Raw genomic sequence first — 20,923 nt, 5'->3', positions numbered from 1 at the left:
TTCATTATGGGCTTATATTATAAACCTTACTAGAATGTAAAAAATATAAGACATATTTTCATTGGTTCCACTAGAGCCAAAATTTTTTGATTAATTGAACAATTTTTGTGCGTCAAAAACTTATCTATTTCTACTTCTGATCTCCTATCTAGAAATACGAAATGCATCAATGCATTATATAAAATATGTTTACAATATGAATGTTCAATTTTCCCGCGCGATACTATCGATGGTGGGCGGAAACACTGATAGCCTATTCACACTGGTCACCTTCCCGCTATCCATTTCTGGGAAGGTCCGTAATGTTATGAAAACAATCCATGCAATATATCTCATATTGTGTGTTTTACACTAACACATGGAAATGCTCTGATGGGCTGGCCAGCTCATGATGGGCTGGCCAGCTCATGATGAGCTGGACCTAGAGCCGAAGACCTGGAACCCAATCTAGCAAATTCGTTTGAAATATATTCGGTGTATAAACTGATACATTTATATTCTGTATGATTAGTAGCTGAGTTTTCAACCATCGATAATTTCGATAACGCTATCGATTTTTTTCTCAACCAACCCTATTCCACATATGGAAAGATACGGTTGAAATAAAAATATATCAAGTATTCGTAGATTTTCATGTCGTTATCCATAATTCGTTGGTGAATTAATTTTGGGGCAGTAGCACATTTGTTTATCAGATTGCAGGGCGATAGGAAATAAGCAAACTCTCGCCTTTTACGCCTGGTCCAATTTTGTGTAAATGCAGCCCTGGCCAGATAATGCCACCCTGGGTTTTGTTTTGCAAAGTGGAATTGTTGCAAGTCAAATAACAATAACAATTTAACACGCATATACAAACGACTTTGTGTATATAAGTAAGTACATAAAGATAGCCACTTTTAATATTTGCAAGTAGTTTTTCCCCCAATTTGTTGCTTTCATTGTTTTGTTGTCTAAGGCGAAAGGTACCATTTTCAGCTAAATTTGTGTTCTGGATAAGCTGTCGTCGCCCTAATTGATTTCGAACCGAGTTATAGCATAATTTGGAAGTTTTATCTATAAAGCAACAACAACGGTATTAGTGAAACACTCATCTCTTATGTTTAAACATTTGTGACGTGCTCACCTTGAATTCGTTGTCATCGTCCCAGAGAACAGCAGATATTGACCCTGCTCACTAAAATATATATATGTACAAATGTACAAGCGTTGATCTACATATATTTTGGAAACTTTAATGTACTACTGACCACTGTATGCATACGCGTTAATAATAACGTTTTTTCTCAATAGAGCGCGGCGATAATTGCTAGGCGAACAAATGACCACCGCTGCCTCCACATCGCAACATGCCTCGTCGACGATGATGGCCGGCTCTGGGTCCTCCTCCTCCAACACAACGACGCCCAGCAGCTCGGCGGTGCGCGCTTTGGCCATGGAGTACAAGTCATTGCAGGAGGAGCCGGTCGAAGGATTTCGCGTAAAGCTAATCAACGACGATAATCTATTTGAATGGGAGGTCGCCATATTCGGGCCACCGGATACACTCTACCAGGGCGGCTATTTTAAGGCCCACATGAAGTTTCCACACGACTATCCATACTCGCCACCAACAATACGCTTTCTCACCAAAGTGTGGCATCCAAATGTCTACGAGAATGGCGATCTATGCATATCTATACTGCATCCGCCGGTTGATGATCCGCAGAGCGGTGAGCTGCCATGCGAGCGCTGGAATCCCACACAGAATGTAAGGACCATTCTCCTGTCGGTAATATCACTTCTCAACGAGCCCAACACATTCTCACCGGCCAATGTGGATGCATCGGTTATGTACCGCCGATGGCGGGATTCGCAGGTTAGTAAAGCACGATTCCCACACTGAATCGATAATATTCAATTATTTACAGGGCAAGGACCATGATTATCCAAACATCATACGCAAACAGGCCTTGGCCGCCAATGCTGAGGCCAAGCGAGAGGGCATTGTTGTGCCGATGACCCTTGAGGACTATTGCCTCAAGCCAGCACGGAAGCCCACAGCAGATTCTGCCTTGGATGCCAACTTCTATGATGATGACTTTGATTTAGAGACCGAGGATGATTTACCCACAGATGATGACGATTTCGATGAGGACGAGGACGAAGATGAGGGTGAGGGCGAGGGCGAGGATGATGACAGTGCATCGGCATCGATTAGCAAAAATAATGGGAACGCTAAGAGCAAGAACAATGGACTGGCAGTCGCAGATGATGCAGAGTCTGCCGATGACAGCGGCAAGGGCGAGACCACATAATGCAGCCATGCACCGATAGATCGCATCATTTCTTCTTCCTCCCACTCCTGCCCTAGGCGACGAGCCACCGCCTCTTCATTTCTCCAACATTATTACTATGATTAACGCTAATTATAGAAGTTTAAAAACTAACAAAAAAAACGTAGAAATCAAACAGAAAATGAAAAAAATGATTTACATTACATAGTTTAAACGGAATAACTTGGATTCGCCTTGATTTTATATTTTTTGGAGGGTTCGGCAGACAAGAACAATGGCCTGGCCCCACAATAATTTTAGCTACTCAATTCGGAAGGATATCGGTCTGATCAATGACATACTAAACCTAAGATTTGTATAAGCTATTAGTCTAACGGGCCAACTCAATTTCCCGCCATTAATAGAGTCCAGAGGCCTTTCCATTTTTTTTTTTCTATTAATGTGTTAACAAAACCACAGCAAACAGAACATTTACATAACTCAGACAAAAACTGATTATGATTAAACAAGAAACTATACTGTGTACTGCATATACAGATATGCATACGTGCGCCTGGTATAAATTAACATTTATGCGATTTGATGCACATACAAGTATGTACGTATATTGTGAAATACTACCTTCATTTTCATGAGCAAACTGCAACAACTGTCGTGGTCGTGGAGGCGAACATCCTACATTCAATACAGAGAGCGCCAAGCTAAATCACAAATATACATACATGTACACATAGAAGGCAACATATATTGAACAATCAAAGGATTTCATAAAAGCAAGCAAAAATGCAATGTAGAAGTTAAGCCATTTGTAAGTGGAAAATTAGCAAAGAGTAAATTACATATTTGACAAGAGCGGCAACAAGAGCAAAATATAAACGAAAACCACATTGTGTAAACAAAAACCGAATTGCAACAAAGATAAATAAGCCAAATAAAATATCTAAAAAGAAAATTAGATCGTGTTTGAGAGCCCCGAGAATGGTTGTTTATTCGCTTTGTCGATTTGATAATTTATATTTGTGTGACCAGCTTAGCCCGTTTCCGCCATGCCAGAAGCGCCGGCGTCAGATCCTTGTCGGTAATGGCTGGAATACGTATCAGCGAGCTATAGACACCGATATCAGCTACAGACATCTGGGAGCCACCGAAATATTGCTGCTGCTGCAGACGCTTGTCCAGTAGCCTCACCATGGCTACTTGAGCTTTGTGGGTGCTGCAGCGCAAGAGCTGATAGCAAATGTCGAGGACGAGATCGATCTCATTGCAGAGCGGAGAGCCCTCGTAGCGATATTCGACGGGTCCCACACGGCCCAAATACCGAATTACATTCACTTCGCCATAAATGGGCACATACATGGTGGGTGAGCTGATCATCTCCGTGTGCTCGCCTGTCGAAAGACACCCCCAAGATAAGTATAGTCAGTGCGTGTCCATGATCAATTCGCTTACAGTTTTTCCAAATGAGAGTTACATTGATATTGGGCAGAGCATTGTTCACTGGAATCTTGGCCAGCTTTGCCTCAAATTCACGAGCTGCCGGTCCAATGTCCGCCATGGTCGAATGTGTGAAGGTCTTCACATTCACCGTGTACAGATCCCTCCAAGCATTCTTCAATGCCAACAGTGCGTAGGGAATGAAGTTGGGATGACCATTGATTACAATGTCTTGGAGTGGCACCTGCGTGGGGTATTTATGTTAGGTGTATTCGGTTTTATTCTGGCCAATCTTAAGCTGCCACCAACCTCTTTTAGTCCACCGTTCTGGTAGGCGGTTGTGTGCTGCACCGTCTTGCCGCAAACGCCTAGATCAGCTCGAATTTTTCCCAACTGCGCCTTGAGCGCTTCGAGTTGCTGGAGAACTTTCTCTTGGCGCATTGCTATCGATGCCGTATCGTCCTGCTGCAACGGAGACACAGAAGATAGATAACATCATTATTTGGGAGTCGAGGTCGACGTTGAGACCAGACACTTTGTCAAGATAATGACAGCATGTGGACCACAAGAAAACAGCAAGCAACACAAAACGCAGTGGCACCATATTCATTGGATTTTTTTGGTTTCGGTTAGTTGGTAATCATTATAAATAGAATATCGGATTTATTAGTTGTAGTTGTTGTTTTAACCTTTAGCAGATGTTGTATTTGTCGGCCTAAAATGTCCAAATCAAGAGCACATGTGACTGAATTTCTTGAATTGATGCTGCTGCTGAACTCCGATGCGCTCTGGAAAAGCCTGAGTTGACCCTTCTGATAAACACATTGGGAAATGGAAGGGATGGCGTTGTTGACTTTCTTTCGTAAACCATTTGAATATAAATCTTTGAAAGTGTTCTTGCCAAATTTTGATTGGCAATTGACTTACGCAGCCGCCTGATGATATGGAAGTGGCAGGGTCAGCCGACAGGCTAACGTTCTTGAGTTCGTACATGCAGGTGGGCAGCTTAATGTCGAATTGCGGCAATAATGTTTTCAATTCGTACATTTCACTATCAAAATCGAATAAACAGAACACTAAAAAATTTGTGAAATGTGCTTGCTTCCAGAGATGGGAAAAAACACAGTCCGCAATTCAAAACATCGATAGTTCGCTTCGCATGCGATATCTTTATTGCTACAGTCGATAGCATAATATTTATTATTACGGCTTCTATTTATTTTAAATTGAATTCTAAGCTTTCTGGGCCTTGGGTGGCACCTTCGGGAGCCGCTTTATTCTCTTATCAACAATATGCCTAAGACGCCTATCAGGCTTCACCAGTTCACTCTCATCCATTGGCTCAATCACCTGGCCCTTACGTGTGATGACTGCAGGACGTGTCAGCATTCGGAAGGCCGTCTCTGGAACAAAGTTCCTGCCAATGGGCGCCCGAATGCTGGCCTCGTAGTCGGCCAGAGATCTGAAGGGGAATGGTACGCTGGACACCATGTGCTGCCGTGCCTGCTTGGTACTTGTCTCGTTAATGAAGAGATTGTCCTTGTTGTCATCGCGCCGCTTTTCGGGAGCAGCCAGTTTGAGCAAGAGTCGCTTATTGCGTCTTTCCATGACCTCGTGAGATATCCCAGCACCAGCCCAGGAGCCCCATCCTGGCATAGCCAGCTGGAGCTCGGTGTTTTTTAGTTCAGAGTCCTTGGTCTTGTCCCTATTGAAGTCGGCTATAATGTCATCGTCTTCGAAGGCCTGACTAATGGTCAACTGATGCTCCGCCGCAGCATCTTCCTCATCGTATTCAGCCTCATCGTCGTTCACTAATGCATCATTGAGTGCACCTGAACTACGCTTCTTCTGCGTCCACACTAAAGTTGCTACATTAGCGAGGTCAATGGTGTCCACAGCTGAATCCACTTTAGCTTCCGGAGCACTCTCCAGAATGGCGGCGTCTACTTGTTGCTGAGGCTCATCATCGTGGTTTAAAGGCTCATCAATTTCAACACGTTGTTTTGTCTTTTTAATGGCCAAATCCTTGAGGTTTTTCAAGCTATCCTTCTTCTTTTTCACCTTCTTGCTTTTGGCAGGAGCTGCTTTAAGTCGATCAGTTCGCTGCTGCAGACTCGCTAGTCTTTTGGTCAGCTTTGCCCTCATTTTCTCTTCGTGTGCTTCAAATATATCGTCAATTTTGCTCTCGCCTCTTACATTGGTCTCAGGATCGACTTCCTCTACTTCCCAGCCGTTCTGAAAAGAAACTTTTGGCTTTTTGACCTTTTTCTTCGATGGTTTCTGTTTGGGTTCCGATTTTAATTCCTCTTCTACGTCAGAGTCCTCCGCAGGCTTCACATCTTCTAAATCATTACGATGTTCCTCCAACAACTTCGTATTCTGATTGCGCTCTGTCCAATATTTGCGCCAATTGGGATCCTCACTAGCTGCCTTTTGTGTAGGAGCTTTTCCGGCCACTTTTTGCTTTGTCCACGGGTTAAAAGGATCATAATCTTTTTCCTCCTCTTCGTGAGCAGCTGGCTTAATATTCAGTTCGGTTTCGCTATCCGATTCTTTTTGTTTCTGCGTCAGCTGTCGACTGACGGCCAGCTGCTCGGCGAGGTCCTTACGCACATCCTTGTCGTATTTAGCTCGCACTTGCAAGTTCTTGGCCCATGTGCCGGTGTTCTTGTGCCTCAAGCTGGCACGCTCCTGGACGCGAATCTTTTCCATGGCATTCAGCTTTTCCAGCGCCGCTTCCGGATTGGTCTTTTGCAGGAGCTCGAACTCCTTCATCTGCTCGAGCATCTTTTGACGCTTTTGCAGTTTGTGAAATTTCTTCGACTTGATTTTGTTCTGCATGCGCGCCTTCGCTGACTTCTGGGACTCGCGCATCTTCAGATAGGCCAATTCCTTGCGACGGGCAAAAAGCTCGTCGCGAGTGAGCTTCTTCTGTAGCAGATCTCGCTCCTGTTGCGCCAAGACCTTCTCATCCGAAGTGTCCCCAATTTGTGCTTTGCGAAGCTCGTGGAGTTTCTGCTTGCTGGCTTCCAGCTCCTTAGCCAAATCAGACTGAATGCTCGTCTTCAGTGGCTTGGCATGGGCCGCTGTGTTGACATAAATTGTTTCCGAGGGTATCGGAAAGATCTGAAATATTTCGTTTTATGTCTTGGCCATTTCATCATAGATCGCATGTTACCTGGGTCTCTGCCGAGCGCTGTTGGGCCACCACAGCATCCCATCGACCGAGCTTCTTAGTGACTCCCTCATAGCCAATGGTGCGCCTAATGCGATCCGCTGCTGGCTTTTCCAGCGGCTTCTCCAACACTTTCTTGGTGCTCTGGATATTCTTGAGCTTCTTGCCCGTTTGAGCGTGCTTGGAGGAGGTACGCAGTATCTGCACCAGATCATTCAGCCCAACGGCCCTGGGTTTGTGCTCCGACGCCGCTGCTCTCACGCTTTTCACCAGCTGAAACTCATCCTGACGCGTCTGGCGCTCGTCTCGTGTGGATTTCTGTATGTGCTGGACACTTCCCAAGCTGCCAATGGCCGTAAGAAGCTTCTTGTGAGCCTTTGGATTGTAGTGCTCCTCATCGTCACTCATATTTTTAGCCAAACTAAATTAACGCACAAAAAAATTATAGTACCACGAGGTATTCAAATCAACAGCTGACTTACTATCGATGAATGTCGCACAACCAAACTATCGCTTCGGAAACACTATCGTTTCGGAGAAATTATCGTTTCGGAGAAACCGGGCTATCGATGCGATTATGAATTAATTTGTATGGCCATGGCCGACACAAAATCTGGGAGATATGCCAGTGCCGGCAGCAGCAATAGTGTTGTGCCCCTTGTGCAGGGGCCGGCGAATCTGGAGTGCAAGGACTTCCAGGAGTATCTTCGCACTCGCCAGACTGCCGAGACGCTGGAGAAACTATACAATTATCCGCCGATTTGCCTAGCCGTGTTCCGGGAGCTGCCCGAACTAGCCAGACAGTTCATTATACGAATTTTATTCGTGGATCAGCCGGTGCCACAGGCTGTGGTCACCTCCTGGGGGGCCCAGCGATTTGCCAAGTGAGTTGGAGAAACCGCGGCGATAAGCCTGCCAATCGACGCTTTAGTAATTCAATTCTTTTGCAGGGAGCAAACCGAGGCCACCAGCTGCCTCTCGGATCTAAATGTTTGGCGTGTGACGGCCATACCAGGCGGCCTGTCTGCATGGGAGCTGTCACCCACATTCAAGAAAAGCGTTCGCCAGGTTCTTTTGGGCGGCGGCAAGCCGTGGCCGATGACCAATACACTGGAGAAAGACTCGAAGCCACGTGACATAGCCTTCCTGGACTCCTATGCCATGTCGCGCTGGCGCTGTGTGCTTCATTACATGGTGGGAACGGGAAACCGTAATGGCACCGATGCAGAAGCGATCAGTCCGGATGCTGTGAGGATTCTACTCCATGCAAATCTCATGAAGCGCGACGAGCGAGACGGAATTACAATCACCCGCCAAGGGTTTCAGTTCCTGCTGCTGGACACACGTGCACAGGTCTGGCATTTCATGCTCCAGTATTTGGATACATGCGAAGAGCGGGGAGTATCTCTTCCGGAGTGTCTTTCCATGCTGTTCCAGCTCAGTTTCTCCACCCTCGGTCGAGACTACAGCTCAGAGGGCATGAACAGCCAGATGTTGTCCTTCCTGCAGCATTTGCGCGAGTTTGGTTTGGTTTTCCAGCGGAAACGCAAGGAGGGCCGGTTTTATCCCACTCGTCTTGCCCTAAACGTGACCAGCAAGGAAGCGGCTACCACAATGACAGTGTCAGACGAGGAGGCCATGCAGGACAGTGGCTACATTGTGGTAGAGACAAACTATCGCGTCTATGCCTACACGGATTCTCCTCTTCAAGTGGCGGTCCTGGGCCTGTTTACCGAGTTGCTCTATCGCTTTCCCAACTTGGTCGTGGGCGTGCTCACCCGCGACTCTGTGCGTCAGGCATTACGCGGCGGCATCACCGCAGAACAGATTGTCTCCTATCTGCAGCAGTACGCCCACCCCAACATGAAACTAGTGGAGTCGGCCATCCAATCAAAGTCCTGCCTGCCGCCCACCGTTGTGGATCAAATCAAGCTCTGGGAGATGGAGCGCAACCGGTTTACATACACGGAGGGAGTGGTCTACAATCAGTTTCTCTCCCAGAACGATTTCGTCACTCTGCGCGACTATGCGCAGTCGATCCATGTCTTGGTTTGGCAGAATGAGCGCACTCGCACCATGGTGGTGCAGAAGCATGGTCACGACGATGTCAAGCGCTATTGGAAGAAGTATTCGAAGGGTGGCGGTTAGCCGCTCGCAGTACCAGTTTTCAGTAACATAATTTCTAGGGTACGGGGTTTAATATAATTCAATAAGAGGGAGAGATAAAAGCGATACCGATCTAAGATACGATATATGTACGTATAAAGGTTTACATGTATAAGAGAAGAACGCAGCGGCGGCTGTTGTACACAAACTCATATTAAAATTAAAACAACACATGAAACCACATAAAATTTTGACGCAAAATCATCCTTAAATGCAAATATAAAAGCTTCGATCCCTGGAGCTCAGTACAAAATCGGTCTCTGGGGCATGCAGAGGTTGTAGTAGCTGCCTTTACTCCAAAAGTCCATGCTCTTCCAGCCACACCAGCCCTTGATTTGGATAGTTGCCAGTTCATCGGCTCCCGTGTAGTGGGGATCGAGAATTAGGAACTTCACTTCGCCTGATTGTACGCAATAATCGACTCCAATGATGGTGTGGGCAAGGACACCGCCGCCAATCATTACCGGTGTGCCTTGGGTCTGGAAGTGCATGGCCAGTTCGGATGCGATTGTGGGGAGCTCCGCTCCAGAGGATACATGCAGAATTTTGGAGTCCACTTTAAGAAATCCCTGCAGGCACATGCTGATCTCTGTTGAGCCAATCCACTGGGAGGAACCCACGAAGGAAGACGGCTTGTCGTTTATTTTGTGCAGGTACTTCTGTACCTCCAAATGTGTTGGAATGGGTGCATTCGTATAGCCCTGTAGCACGAACCACGAGCAGATGGTCTGCAGAGATCGATAGGCACAGCCCCAGCCCTTATCCTGCACCTGCTGTTGCAGATAGTGATAGTAATGATAGTTGCCGTTGACTAGGTACTCCTTTCCATCGGTGACAGCACTGGGCCTGACACCCACATGGGTGTTTAGGAGTGGAGTCCATGGAGCATCATCGACCTCACCCTGAAAGTGGCACTGGTTTGCTCTTCTGAAGTACGGACGTGTAACAGGCAAAGAAAACTGACGATGGAGTCGCTTGCGTCTCTCCTGCATGATCGGCTCGTCGTCGCCCAGCCCCTCCAGATAGGCGCAGCTCAAAAAGTGTCCAAAACCCTGCGGATAGAAGTGATGGCTCCGAGGAACCGCAAGACTTCCACCCTCCGACTCTGCCAAATGCTCGTTCAGGCTTTGCTCGAACAGTCTGAGAGCGCGGCAAATGCTCTCGATGAGCACATCGTACAGTCGTTGCAGCTTGGTGTTCTTGCAGAGCATAGCCATGGCCTCTATCTCCAGTGGGACCTGAGCTCTGGTCTGCTCTTCTGTGGTAACCGCAATACTAAGAGCAGGATGTGGCGGAGAGTCTCGAGCTTGGAGGTCACGAGTTCGAATACGCATCACGTCAATGTTGATTAGGTCGTATTCACATCCAGTGGCCCCAAAGTGTTTGGCCAGCTGGGTCTGAGCCGCTGTCTTGGACTTTTTTTTATCGGCGACCACATTCTCCTTGCCACTGGGGATGGGAATGGCTTGAACGAGATCGTTTATTCGGGATTCACCTCTAAGTTTATTGTCCATGGGTCCGCAGCTGTGGATGTAAATGTTTGTGTGTGGCACCTTGAACACCAGGTTGCCGTCAGCTACACGCTTTCGCAATACATGCATCTCCTTTGCCACACACTCAGGCGTGGCAGCTGTTTGCAAGTAAAACCCACATTGCAAACGCGTAAAGCAAAAGTCATTGTAGAGCTGTTCACTGTCCATGACATCGTAGGGGACCTCCTCCAACTTGCCGTGCACAAAGAAGGAGGCACGCATGCCCACCAAGGTGCCCAGCTCGCATTTTAGCAATATGGGATTGTCTGTTATGTCCACCGATTTGATGACCTCATTCAGATGCGCTTCGGCATCCGTGCAGTCACCGAACTTCACCAGGCCGCAGAGATCCAGTTCGGCAGGGAATCTGTGCTGGATTTGCTCATAGTTTAGCTGCCCAACATTTGACAGGTTGAAGCTAAGCAGAAGTAGTGTGCCGTCACCATAGAATACTCCGTATAAACAACCACTGCTCTGTTGCTTGACGCGTTCCAGCCGCTGCAACACACGCACAAGTTTAACAATCAGGCATCTCTAAAGTTTTCGAACCTCTTACCTTGAGTAGGAAGGCAGAAATTTTTAGTTTGGGCAGCATACTATATTTATTTTTTGACAATTGAAGACTTAAAATGAAAATGTTGCAGTTGTACAGCTGGCAACTTGGGAATCGATAACAGCCACCGATAACTATCGATGAAGCTAAAGTAACTAACAAATACAACGAAAACAAAAACAAAAAAGCTATTTGTTTGTTTTAAGAATTTTAATGACCTAAATCGGAAGGAAAACCAACTATTAAGGAAAAACGAATCTTTCTTTATATTACACACACACATAACATTTATTTATATTGAATTAGGCATAGTGTATAGATTCGCAAAAGTTTTTATAAATATTACCTGCGTAAGCAGACCTCATCCTCTTTCCATGCCCTTCGCTCGAACTGACTGTTGTTTTCGTTTTTGTTTGTTCATTATCATCCAAATATGGTTAGGTCTATCAATGTTACACATCTATTTACAATACATAATTGCGTGGTGACTCTTTGTTTGCGTTAATCGCAACATCCTATTGTGGTTCTCTCGTTTCATTTTCGTTTACAATATTCAGAGTTTTAAAGCAGTTTTGCTTTCCTTATTTCGACTCCTTCCTTCGGTTACGTACGACATACGACTACACTCTACTAGTTTTCCAAATTTTCTAATTAATTTCATTGCTAAAATTGTTTTGCGAACAAAAACAGGCTTACTTCGAAAAAATGTTAAAACGCAATCCTCGTTATGCATACAGTGGGGAGCAAAGCTGAGTACAAGCTCATAATCACAGACTTTCGACGCCCATAGCAGCCCAACAAATAAAGCCACGCAAACAAACTTTTTTCCCTATCCAAATACTTGAATTCTTAACAAACAAGCAATACAAGAACGAATACAAACTTCTAAATAATGAAAAATAAAAAATCAAAAAAGCTCGCATGTATTACTTTTGCATTTTTTATAAAAATTAAAGAAAATCATAATATCAACATTTTGTGCATAGAACCTCTCAAAGAGCCGAACTTAATCCGATTGAAAATCTATGGTCAATCGTGAAACGACGGCTTGGGCGGTCCGAATCAGCGCCATCTAACCTAGGCGATCTCTGGGGACGTGCAGATGCGGAATGCAATCGTATTCCAAAAGATATTTTTGGGAATTTGATAGAGAGCTTTCCAAACCATATTAAAAAAGTAATATCTAATATGGGTCTATGCACAAAATGTAAATATTATGATTTTCCTTCGATTTTATAAAAAGTGCAAAAGTGAGTAGGTGCGAGTTGTTTTGGTTTTTTATTTTTCATTCTTAGGAAAATTCTTATTCGTTCTTGTAATTATTGTTTATTTGTTTAGAGTACAAGTATTTATATGGGGAAAAAATTGTGTTTGCTTGGCTTTATTCGTTTGGCTGCTATGGGCGGCAAAAGTCAGTGATTATGAGTATGTACTCACTTTTGCTCCTAACTGTATGTTGAATTCCTGCGGCTGCTCCTTCCCTGCCACTGCCACTGCCACTGCCAATGCTGCGTTCCACTCACTAGTTGGGCCGACAATTAAGACAAACATTTAAACACTAAATTTAAAACATAAGCATCCGCACCCACATCCACCGTTTCTCTGGCGCTACTTCCTTTGCTTGGCGGTGGAAGTGGCTGCAGTTGTGGGAGCTTCGGTTGCTGTCTCAGCCGTTGGCTCCTTGCGTGGTGCTGTTGATATGGTCAGACTGGGGCTGGCCGGCTTTGTCGTTGTCATCGAAGTTTTACAGCCACTGCTCATGGGCTTGGTTTTGGCAGAATCTAGTACAGATTTAACTGAAACAAAAGCAGCTTTGATGCCAACAGGTCCGCATCATTGATAGTGGAAAAAGCTCTTACCCAACTCAACCTTCTTGGGCTTTCCTACAGTCTCCCGCTCCTGCTTGTTGCCCTTCATCTTCTCCGGCTTCTCCAGGGTCTGTGTGGGTGACGATGACTCCCCCTCAGTGTACTCCTCTATGGCGGGCATAAATCCCTCGGACACACTACTGCTGTCCTGGGTGCTGGTGGGTGAATCCTTCTCCTCGGCAATTCGGGGCAGCAGCTCGCAGCTGGCCAACGTAACGACGGCGGACGAGCTTGGATCAGCGCCAGCCACTGCTGGGGCACCAGCACCAGTCCCTGCCACGGACTGTCTTTGTGATTCCTCAGTTGAGGGAACCAGCTGTTGTGGCGCTGTTCCGTTGCCTCCTGTTCCGACTACTCCTCCGCCAGGTGCTGCACCATTGCCCCCAGTGGGTGCTGATGTTGATCTCCAAGTGGTGGTCACCACCCGCTGATGACTTGGTTGTTTGATGGGCGGCGAGCAGCAGAGAGGCGAAATCTTTGTTTCGGCACTGCGGGGGTGCAGTCGGTCCGGCGACAAGGCGCGACGCAGCAGAGGAGAACTCGGTTCGGCCGACTTGGTCCTAGCAAAGCCACCCTTCTTGGTGTTGGCATTCACCGCCGTCTGCAAGGTGGGCAGCGTGCTCCCCGGACTGTACGATTGCGTGGTATTGGAGGCCCCCGGCTGATGACCGACCAACGGAAAGGCCAGCGGAGACGGGGACCGCGTAGGCGACGACGGCAAAGGCGAGGGTGATGGTGTGCGTGCCAGTGGGGAAAGCGGAATGTGACCAACAGATTTCCTACGATTTGGCAGCGAATTGTTGCTCGAGGTGTGCAAGGTCTTCAGTCCGCCGGAGGGATTGCTGGTGCTGTTTCCACCTGCAATCACGGCGGTGGCGGCATGAAGCTTGTGCTTAAGACCATGTAGAGTAGATGGACGTTGATACAGCTGCGGAACGACGCCGGTGGGAGAAACTAGAAACACACAAACAAATTGGAGTATATTTCTTCTGGAGCATGTTTGTGTCTAATTGTTTATAATTTTCCTTGGGAAAATCGCACTCACCAGGGACATTTCCCACAGAGGTGGGGCTACTGCCGACAGCAGCACCCACATGTGGGAGCAGCACCACCTGCGCAGGGGGCTGGGCCAAGGGCAATTGCACGCAGTGAGCTGATGGTATAGCCGGGGCAGCGGCAGCGACAGATGCAGATCCACCACTAGCACTGTTCGAGCCCCCATTGCCACTGGTGGCTGTGGGCGTGTTGGGCGACGAGGATGAGGGTGAAGTGGACTGTGACGAGGAGTTTGCTGCCGACTGGCAGCAGCTGCTGCTGTGATACGAAGAGTCTAGTGGCGACAGGTTCCTGGCCGATGGAGTGGTGGGTGAGCTGGTGCCAGCGGAAAACTGTCGGGAGAAGGTAGAAGGGAAGGGAGAAACATAGGTTGGATTAGCGGATACTTGATGGTTCTCTTGATGATGACTCACATGACTCACCTGCTGCATCTCCGCGTTCGCACGTTTGCTGCTTATCCGGCGGAACAGCGAGGTTTTTCGCTTCTTATCGTGCTCCCGTTTGGTTTGCTTCTTCTGACGATTCAAGCCCTTCTTGGCCAGCTTGCTCTGCATTAGATCACGCTTGCGGCCGCCGCTCTGTATGCTGGTGTGCTCCAGCGGTGTGGCCCTCAAGGTGACGTGCTCGCCTCCGCTGAGGAGCAGCTGCAGCACCTGCGTGTGAAACAGGCCCTGCACGGCCTCGCCATTTACATGGGTGATGAGATCTGCCGGCCGTAGGCCAGCCTCAAAGGCCGGACTGCCCTCGTCCACGGCCATGACGAGATGATGCATCGTATAGAAGTCCGTGTCGCCATAATAGACGCGTATTGTGTGGACAGTGAAGCCAAAACCTCGAGGGCCGCGTCGAATAATGATCGGAGGCTTCAGGTTGGTCACCAGCGGCGACAGCTCTCGACACGGGGACGTATCCCTGGAGCTGGCCGTGCTGGAGCCATTGCCTCCTCCACCTGGTGACTGAATTCCACACAGCTGTGCGGCCAATTGACTATTGTCCAGGGACGTCATCAGAGACAGACCCAAGGCCGAGGCGGACTTGACAATCGATCTCGAGCGATGGTGCTTCATGCTGCCACTGCTGGTGCCGTCCATGGACTTGGGCTGGTGCTGCAAGGCCAGCGGCGATTGCTCTCTTGGCAAAATCATGTTCTCAGTCGACGAGCTGCCCGCTGAGATTGTCTCATCCTCAATGGAAATGGAGAAGCGCGGCAGTATATCCCGAGCGCAAACTCCTTTCCGCTTGCGATTGATCTGCGGCGAGAAGTCGTCGCTGTCCGTCTGCGAGCTCTCCGGGGTGCTGCGGGAGAAGCTGCCCACCGTTGTCGCTGCGGTTGCGGCGGCGGCGACGGCTGTGACTGTCGCTCCTGCTGCCGCCTGGCTTTGGGTCTGAGTAGCTGGCGGAGGAGTGGCCGGGGTACTAATGATGGTTGTGTTGGTGTTTGGTGGCATGCTGTGCCGTTGGTGCAGCCGCTGCGTGACAGCCGGTGTCGGCTGCTGCAGATAGTGCTTGAGCATCCGCAGCTCAGCATCGTTGCCAATGGTGACGTTGTGCAACAGTTCGGGCAAATAGTCCGCATCTGGGGTAGACGGCACCTTCAGGCAGCTGGAGGAGAGCTGAAACGAAGCGAAAGAAATGCGATTGCTGCAATTCGGAACGCCTTGGATATTTCTTCGTAAAAAGCTCACATCCAGTTTACGCAGTTGTGGTGTATTCAAGAACTTGTTGACAGCTCCCTCGTTTGATGCTGCTCCTGCCCCCGTTCCCGTTCTGAGTTTTGGCAAGGCACCTGTCGAGGTGCTGGCCGCTGCCGCTGGCATTGGCATTGGCATTGCCTGGGCACGGGACGGCAGGCAAGTCAGGGTGGGTGGTGGTGGTGGTGTGGCCTTCGCCTCATCAGCTGCAGTTGTTGACGTGGATGTCGCGTGGCGGGACCAGCTGTAATGCTGTTTTCTGTATTGCGGCGTATACGAGTTGAAGCTGCCGAAGACGGGAGTGTCGTCCGTGTCATCTGTGTCCTCCCCAGCCAGATCATGGTTATAGCGATCCATGCGAGCTGTTTGAAGAGAAAGAATATCATTAGCGATCCTTTAGCGATCAGATTAGTTGAGCCCTAAATTATCAGCGAAATATACTATCAAAATAGCTGGTATCATCCTCATGCGAGAGCTGAGGAACAAACTCGGCTTTTTGGCGCAGCAACGAATTCCAGTCCATGCCCAGGAAATACACATGCTCCTTCATCTCCATGGCGCCCGTTTGGGTGCCCAAACGGTCGCGCGGGTTCTGCTGCAGCAATTGCGTTATGATGTCCTTCGCCTCCGACTGCACCGGCCAGTCCTCGCTGTCCGGCCACTCTATGTCGTCGTTGACAGTATGGGCAAACAGTTCCTCGGCCGTTTCGCCAAAGAAGGGCACACAGCCGATGAGAAACTCGTAGAGGATGATTCCCATGGACCACCAGTCGACGGGCTTGCCATAGCCCTGTCTCAATATAACCTCCGGGGCAATGTACTCGGGTGTGCCGTACACCTGAAACAAAGAGCGGATGGATCGGTTGGGGTTGTATTTTGAAGCTCTCTTTTTGGGGGCTACCCTGCTCACCTGCTTATCGGAAAACTGTCGCGTCTCCGAGTCAATATAGCCCTCGTACAAGTTGGTTGCCAGCGACATGAGGCCCATCTTGGAGAGGCCGAAATCGGTCAGCTTGATGTGGCCCAGGGCTGTGATCAGCAAGTTGTCCGGCTTCAGGTCGCGATGGACAATGCCATAGCTGTGCAGATACTCCACGGCTAATACTGTTTCGGCAAAGTAGAACCGAGCCATGTCCGCCGGCAGCGGTCCAATGTTCTTCAGAAGGGTGCCGCAGTCGCCGCCCTCCACGTACTCCATGACCAGGCACAGGTGTTTCTTCGTTTCGAACGAACAATACATGCTGACCACAAAGGGGTTGTCGGCAAACGACAGTATGTCCCGCTCGGCGAACACCTGCTCCACCTGGTTGCGCAAAATGAGATTATTTTTGTTGATTTTCTTCATGGCGAAGCGTTGACGGGTCGTCTTGTGCTTCACCAAGTAGACGGCTCCGTAGGCACCATTTGAGATCAGCTTGGCAATGTCAAAGTCATTTTCGTGTGGCAATAGCTGTGTGCCTGCGCCAGTGCCAGTGCCAGTGCCAGATCCCGATCCCGCACCTTCTCCCGCCTCGTTCAGCTGACTAACCGCCAAGGCGAAGCTGGGAGCAGGCTGTGCGTCGCACGCAGCCACTGGCGTTTGTGGCGGCTGCTGTGGCGTACTAGTTCCACTGGGGTGGACGGGATAGTCCAGAGCGACGGCATCGAGGGCCAGGCTGCTCAACTGCTTGGCGGCACTGGTGAGAGGCGAGTTGAGTAGCAGAGATCCGCCCTGCTGCAGTGGGTCCGCATCCACTGTGACCTGCTCCGAGCACATCTGCTGTGTTTCCCGCAATTCCTGCTGCAGCTCGGCAATGGGATCCCGATTCAGGCCCAGTTTGTGTATGATATACTGCGGTATATCCGCCTTAATAACAGGCATGGCCTTGGCATGACCCTCGGCCGCCTCCAGCAGTTCGTAGAACTCTTGGGGATCGAACTCCAGGCACTCGAGCAGGCGGGCCGGGCGCGAGATGATTAGTAATAGTTTTTTGATCACGCCACTCAGCTCGGCGGCTGCTTCCGGAGACTTCTCCTTGGTCTCAACCAGCAATCGCTCCAGATTTTCACTCAGCTCGTAGAAATATTGCGAGGTAATCAGCTTCGCCTCCGATTTGTGCAGGCAATCGCGGGCCATTTCCAGCACCTGGTGGTGCACAAACCGCACTATGGGCTGGGAGTCCCGAAAGCTGCTGCAAGCAGCACTTTTGTTCTCATGTATAAAGTGCTTCAGACGCTCCTCCATCTGCTGGGTGGCCTTGGGAAAGCGCTCCTTGTACAGAGTATTCATCACCGCAATCTCACTGTCCACAATTGGCGAGCGCGAGGGACTGGATAACGATCGGGAGCGTGGACGAAAATGGGGCGACAACCGTCCAGGGGCGACGCCGCCTTGGCCTGGCGTGGAATTCGAGGCAGAGCAAGTGCTATTATCCTTATCCTGACCCTTTCCGCTACAAGCGAGGCTCAAATCAGCACAGCAATTGATGCAACCTGCAACCGTAAGCTTCTGGGGCTGCAACTGAGATGTCTTGGGCTGTTTGTGCAGCTGCGGCTGCTGTGGCTGCTTCTGGGCAGCGGCTTGCAACAAAACACAATGCCTGGGACAGTGCTGCTTTAGATGCTCGGCACAGCAGGCGCCGGCGGCAACAGCGGCAGCATCAGCATCGTGGACGCACGGCGGAATGTTGTGCGGCAATTGGTTGAGTGCCTCCTGACTCGAGCACTGGGACTGCAACAGAGCGTATGATCAGATACAAATTCATTCAAATTCATTCGTTCTTTTCTCATCAACTTTACCGATAAATTAGAGCTGCCTGGTGTGGTGCCATAGCCGGAGGAGGGCAGCGATGCCACAGACCAGCGACGTCCGTCCACCACTCCGCGGCACGAGGCGATCCGCTTGATCGGAGCAAATGCAAATGGCATGGGCGAATTGAGGCGCGGACTGTCCACGGGACTGGCCGAGTACGGAGAGTGCGCACGCGACCCGCCGGCCGAGGCCACAGCAGAGGCATTCGTAACCAGGCTGAGACGGTGATGGGCGACACCACTGGAGGAGGAGCCGCCAGTGCCAGTGGAGCCCGACCCCGCCCCGCCACCCGCCGACCCACGCATCACCACACCATGGAGATGATGGTGATGATGCTTGGCCAGACCAATGCCCGCACAGCTGCCCGACCGCGAGATGTTGTGGCCAGGCGAGGGCGAGGGAACCGCCGAATGGCTTTTGGCCTGAGCCATAGACGGACCAGCACCAGCCAGCTCAAGACGGAAATAGTTGCCAGTGAGACAGGGAGCCGATTTTCCCAGCGATGAGTGCCGCATGCGTAGCAAGTTGGATGCTTCTGCAAAGTGAAACAAACAAAATTTCTCGTAGGAGTGGGTGGGCAGTGGGCGTAAGCATTGCCGCTCTTACCGCTGCTGACGGCGCGCAAGGAGTTGGTGTGTTGCTGATAGGATATCTTGCGGAGCAGAGCCGTATAGCCACGCGAGTGCAATGAGCTGGAACTGCCCGATAGTCCGCCGGACGAGCTCTTGGTTAGGTTCAGGTTTCTCAATATCGAGGAGCTATTCGTGCTATCGTTTCCAATCGACAGCTTGGCTGGCGATGTGGGAAGCATCTCCAGGCCGCTGCACGACTTTACGCTGCTATTGCAGGAAGGGGCGGCTGCTAAAGCAGCTGCTGCGGCAGCTGCCTCCTGATCTGAATCGTCAAAGATGAGAACCCGGGCCGAGTAACTCGACTGGGGACGTATTCGTGAAAGATTGGCTGTGCTCAGTTGACGCTTGGCCACAGGACTACCGCTCATGGTGGAGGCCGTTGAGCCGCTGCTATCAACGGACAGGGATATGGCCAGGGCGTCGCTGGCATCTATTTCGCTGGCCATACTCCGATTGATGAACTCCTTCTCTTGATCGTCGCCCTTCTGCGGCGTTGAGGTGGATATTTTACTGCCGGTGGCTGCGGCTTCTGTTGCGGTTGCTGGGGACAATGTTGTTGTGGCTGCCGCACCTTCCGCTGAACGGGGTCCCACTCCCGACAACGACGAAGACGTGTCCTGGCGACTCATGGTCTTGATTTATACCTTTTGATGTTAGCGGTCTTGCCTTTTGTTCTCCTTTTTGGTGGTGTAGTTGCTGTTGCTGTTGCTGTTGGCTGGCATGTCGTCGGCGGCTGTAATGTAAATAAATTAATTAGCACACGGCTGGCAAAGGTTTCCAAGTTTTATTTCCCCGCCAATCCTTCCGGGAACATATAGGAACCACCATATCTCGTCTGGTTGAATTTCCACATTACACAAAGAAAAATAACAAGGGAAATTGGGTAAAATTATGAACAAACGAATACATACATATGTGTGTACGCTTATGTAAATAAAGAAAGCATGTGCCGCTCTTCTTCGGTTATCCTATGACAAATTGCGGATCCATACACTAAATATTGTGGATGTCAAGCACCTGTCCGTCCTGTTGGGCTCATTTACGGATACAGGGCGGGGATTAGGCTAAAGGAACGTATCTTGTGATGTTCTGCACGGACGGCGACGTCGATGCGTTGTCGTAGTCCGATTTCTGCGGTTATCAGCGCCCAAGTTTGTTTTTGTTTAATTTTGGTATGTTTAGTAGCATTTATTTACACACCATAAATTCACACATACACACATGTCTGGTCGTGCTCTTGCGTGTGTTCGTGTGTCTATATTTGTTTAAATTTCGCCCACTTGAGGCGAGACGAGCGAGTTATTCACATGATAATTGGGTTCGCAATCGCGCTGACTATTTGCTTAAATTTGATTATACAGAGCCCAGTCGCCACTATCCAAGGGCAAGGGATTTCTAGATCAAAAGTTTTTGAAGGCAAAAACCACTCCTTCCCTTTATGGCCGCCCACACACAGTCACAGCGATTACGGTGGTTAGGAGCAGGGCAGGGGAGGCCGAGAATCAAATCAATGTCTCTTCGGCATTCGAACACTTGAACATTTGGGAGACTTAGCTTATGACCTTACATGTTGTACACACTATTGTTGCTGTTGAACAAACCACTTTCGTGGGCCAAGCAGGCCCTACAATGAATATTAATAATTTTAACAGCGAAAAATCGTTGTAACAATAATCAGCAAAACGGTCACACTCATGGTGATGATAGCAGAGTCGGACAAGGCAGCAGCGCCATCGATAGGGCTGTAATCGA

At 49.2% G+C, this 20,923-nt stretch overlaps 6 protein-coding genes across 9 annotated transcripts; 2 read left to right on the top strand and 4 right to left on the bottom strand.

Annotated features, from left to right (window-relative positions):
* The first annotated feature begins 699 nt into the window (after positions 1-699).
* On the top strand, positions 700-2,495 carry LOC6597015 (ubiquitin-conjugating enzyme E2 R2). Its single transcript, XM_026989664.1, has 3 exons — positions 700-872; positions 1,291-1,855; positions 1,908-2,495. The coding sequence occupies exons 2-3, from the start codon at positions 1,319-1,321 to the stop codon at positions 2,292-2,294; spliced, it is 924 nt and encodes a 307-aa protein (XP_026845465.1). The 5' UTR covers positions 700-872; positions 1,291-1,318; the 3' UTR covers positions 2,295-2,495.
* A 735-nt stretch (positions 2,496-3,230) lies between these two features.
* On the bottom strand, positions 3,231-4,754 carry LOC6597016 (probable aminoacyl tRNA synthase complex-interacting multifunctional protein 2). 4 transcript variants are annotated; one of them, XM_026989660.1, is made up of 5 exons: positions 4,635-4,754; positions 4,397-4,519; positions 4,017-4,172; positions 3,723-3,951; positions 3,231-3,661 (listed from the first exon to the last, which is right to left on the bottom strand). In XM_026989660.1, the coding sequence occupies exons 1-5, from the start codon at positions 4,752-4,754 to the stop codon at positions 3,285-3,287; spliced, it is 1,005 nt and encodes a 334-aa protein (XP_026845461.1). In that variant the 3' UTR covers positions 3,231-3,284. The 4 variants fall into 4 exon arrangements, with proteins under 4 accessions (XP_026845461.1, XP_026845462.1, XP_026845463.1 ...); XM_026989661.1 differs by having other exon boundaries at positions 4,017-4,169; XM_026989662.1 differs by lacking the exon at positions 4,397-4,519.
* Positions 4,755-4,856: 102 nt separating this feature from the next.
* Positions 4,857-7,304, bottom strand: LOC6597017 (U3 small nucleolar RNA-associated protein 14 homolog A). Its single transcript, XM_026989570.1, has 2 exons — positions 6,886-7,304; positions 4,857-6,833 (listed from the first exon to the last, which is right to left on the bottom strand). The coding sequence occupies exons 1-2, from the start codon at positions 7,288-7,290 to the stop codon at positions 4,941-4,943; spliced, it is 2,298 nt and encodes a 765-aa protein (XP_026845371.1). The 5' UTR covers positions 7,291-7,304; the 3' UTR covers positions 4,857-4,940.
* A 169-nt stretch (positions 7,305-7,473) lies between these two features.
* LOC6597018 (general transcription factor IIH subunit 4) lies at positions 7,474-9,041 on the top strand. Its single transcript, XM_002022145.2, has 2 exons — positions 7,474-7,766; positions 7,833-9,041. The coding sequence occupies exons 1-2, from the start codon at positions 7,474-7,476 to the stop codon at positions 9,028-9,030; spliced, it is 1,491 nt and encodes a 496-aa protein (XP_002022181.2). The 3' UTR covers positions 9,031-9,041.
* Positions 9,042-9,183: 142 nt separating this feature from the next.
* LOC6604634 (probable Ufm1-specific protease 2) lies at positions 9,184-11,212 on the bottom strand. The gene is made up of 2 exons (XM_026989421.1): positions 11,137-11,212; positions 9,184-11,078 (listed from the first exon to the last, which is right to left on the bottom strand). The coding sequence occupies exons 1-2, from the start codon at positions 11,173-11,175 to the stop codon at positions 9,291-9,293; spliced, it is 1,827 nt and encodes a 608-aa protein (XP_026845222.1). The 5' UTR covers positions 11,176-11,212; the 3' UTR covers positions 9,184-9,290.
* Positions 11,213-11,392: 180 nt separating this feature from the next.
* LOC6597019 (microtubule-associated serine/threonine-protein kinase 3) lies at positions 11,393-20,803 on the bottom strand. The gene is given in 9 exon segments (XM_026989962.1): positions 11,393-13,955; positions 14,047-14,389; positions 14,480-15,670; positions 15,743-16,110; positions 16,190-16,586; positions 16,659-18,458; positions 18,527-19,074; positions 19,146-19,904; positions 20,739-20,803. Coding segments are annotated over 8 exon segments (6,516 nt in total). The 5' UTR covers positions 19,801-19,904; positions 20,739-20,803; the 3' UTR covers positions 11,393-12,741.
* Between the last annotated feature and the right edge of the window lie 120 nt (positions 20,804-20,923).

The sequence above is a fragment of the Drosophila persimilis genome, unplaced genomic scaffold (genome assembly GCF_003286085.1).
Source record: "Drosophila persimilis strain 14011-0111.01,24,50 unplaced genomic scaffold, DperRS2 tig00000431-arrow-pilon, whole genome shotgun sequence".
In the NCBI taxonomy this organism is placed as follows: domain Eukaryota; kingdom Metazoa; phylum Arthropoda; class Insecta; order Diptera; family Drosophilidae; genus Drosophila; species Drosophila persimilis.
This window is presented reverse-complemented; position numbering and strand designations above follow the sequence as displayed.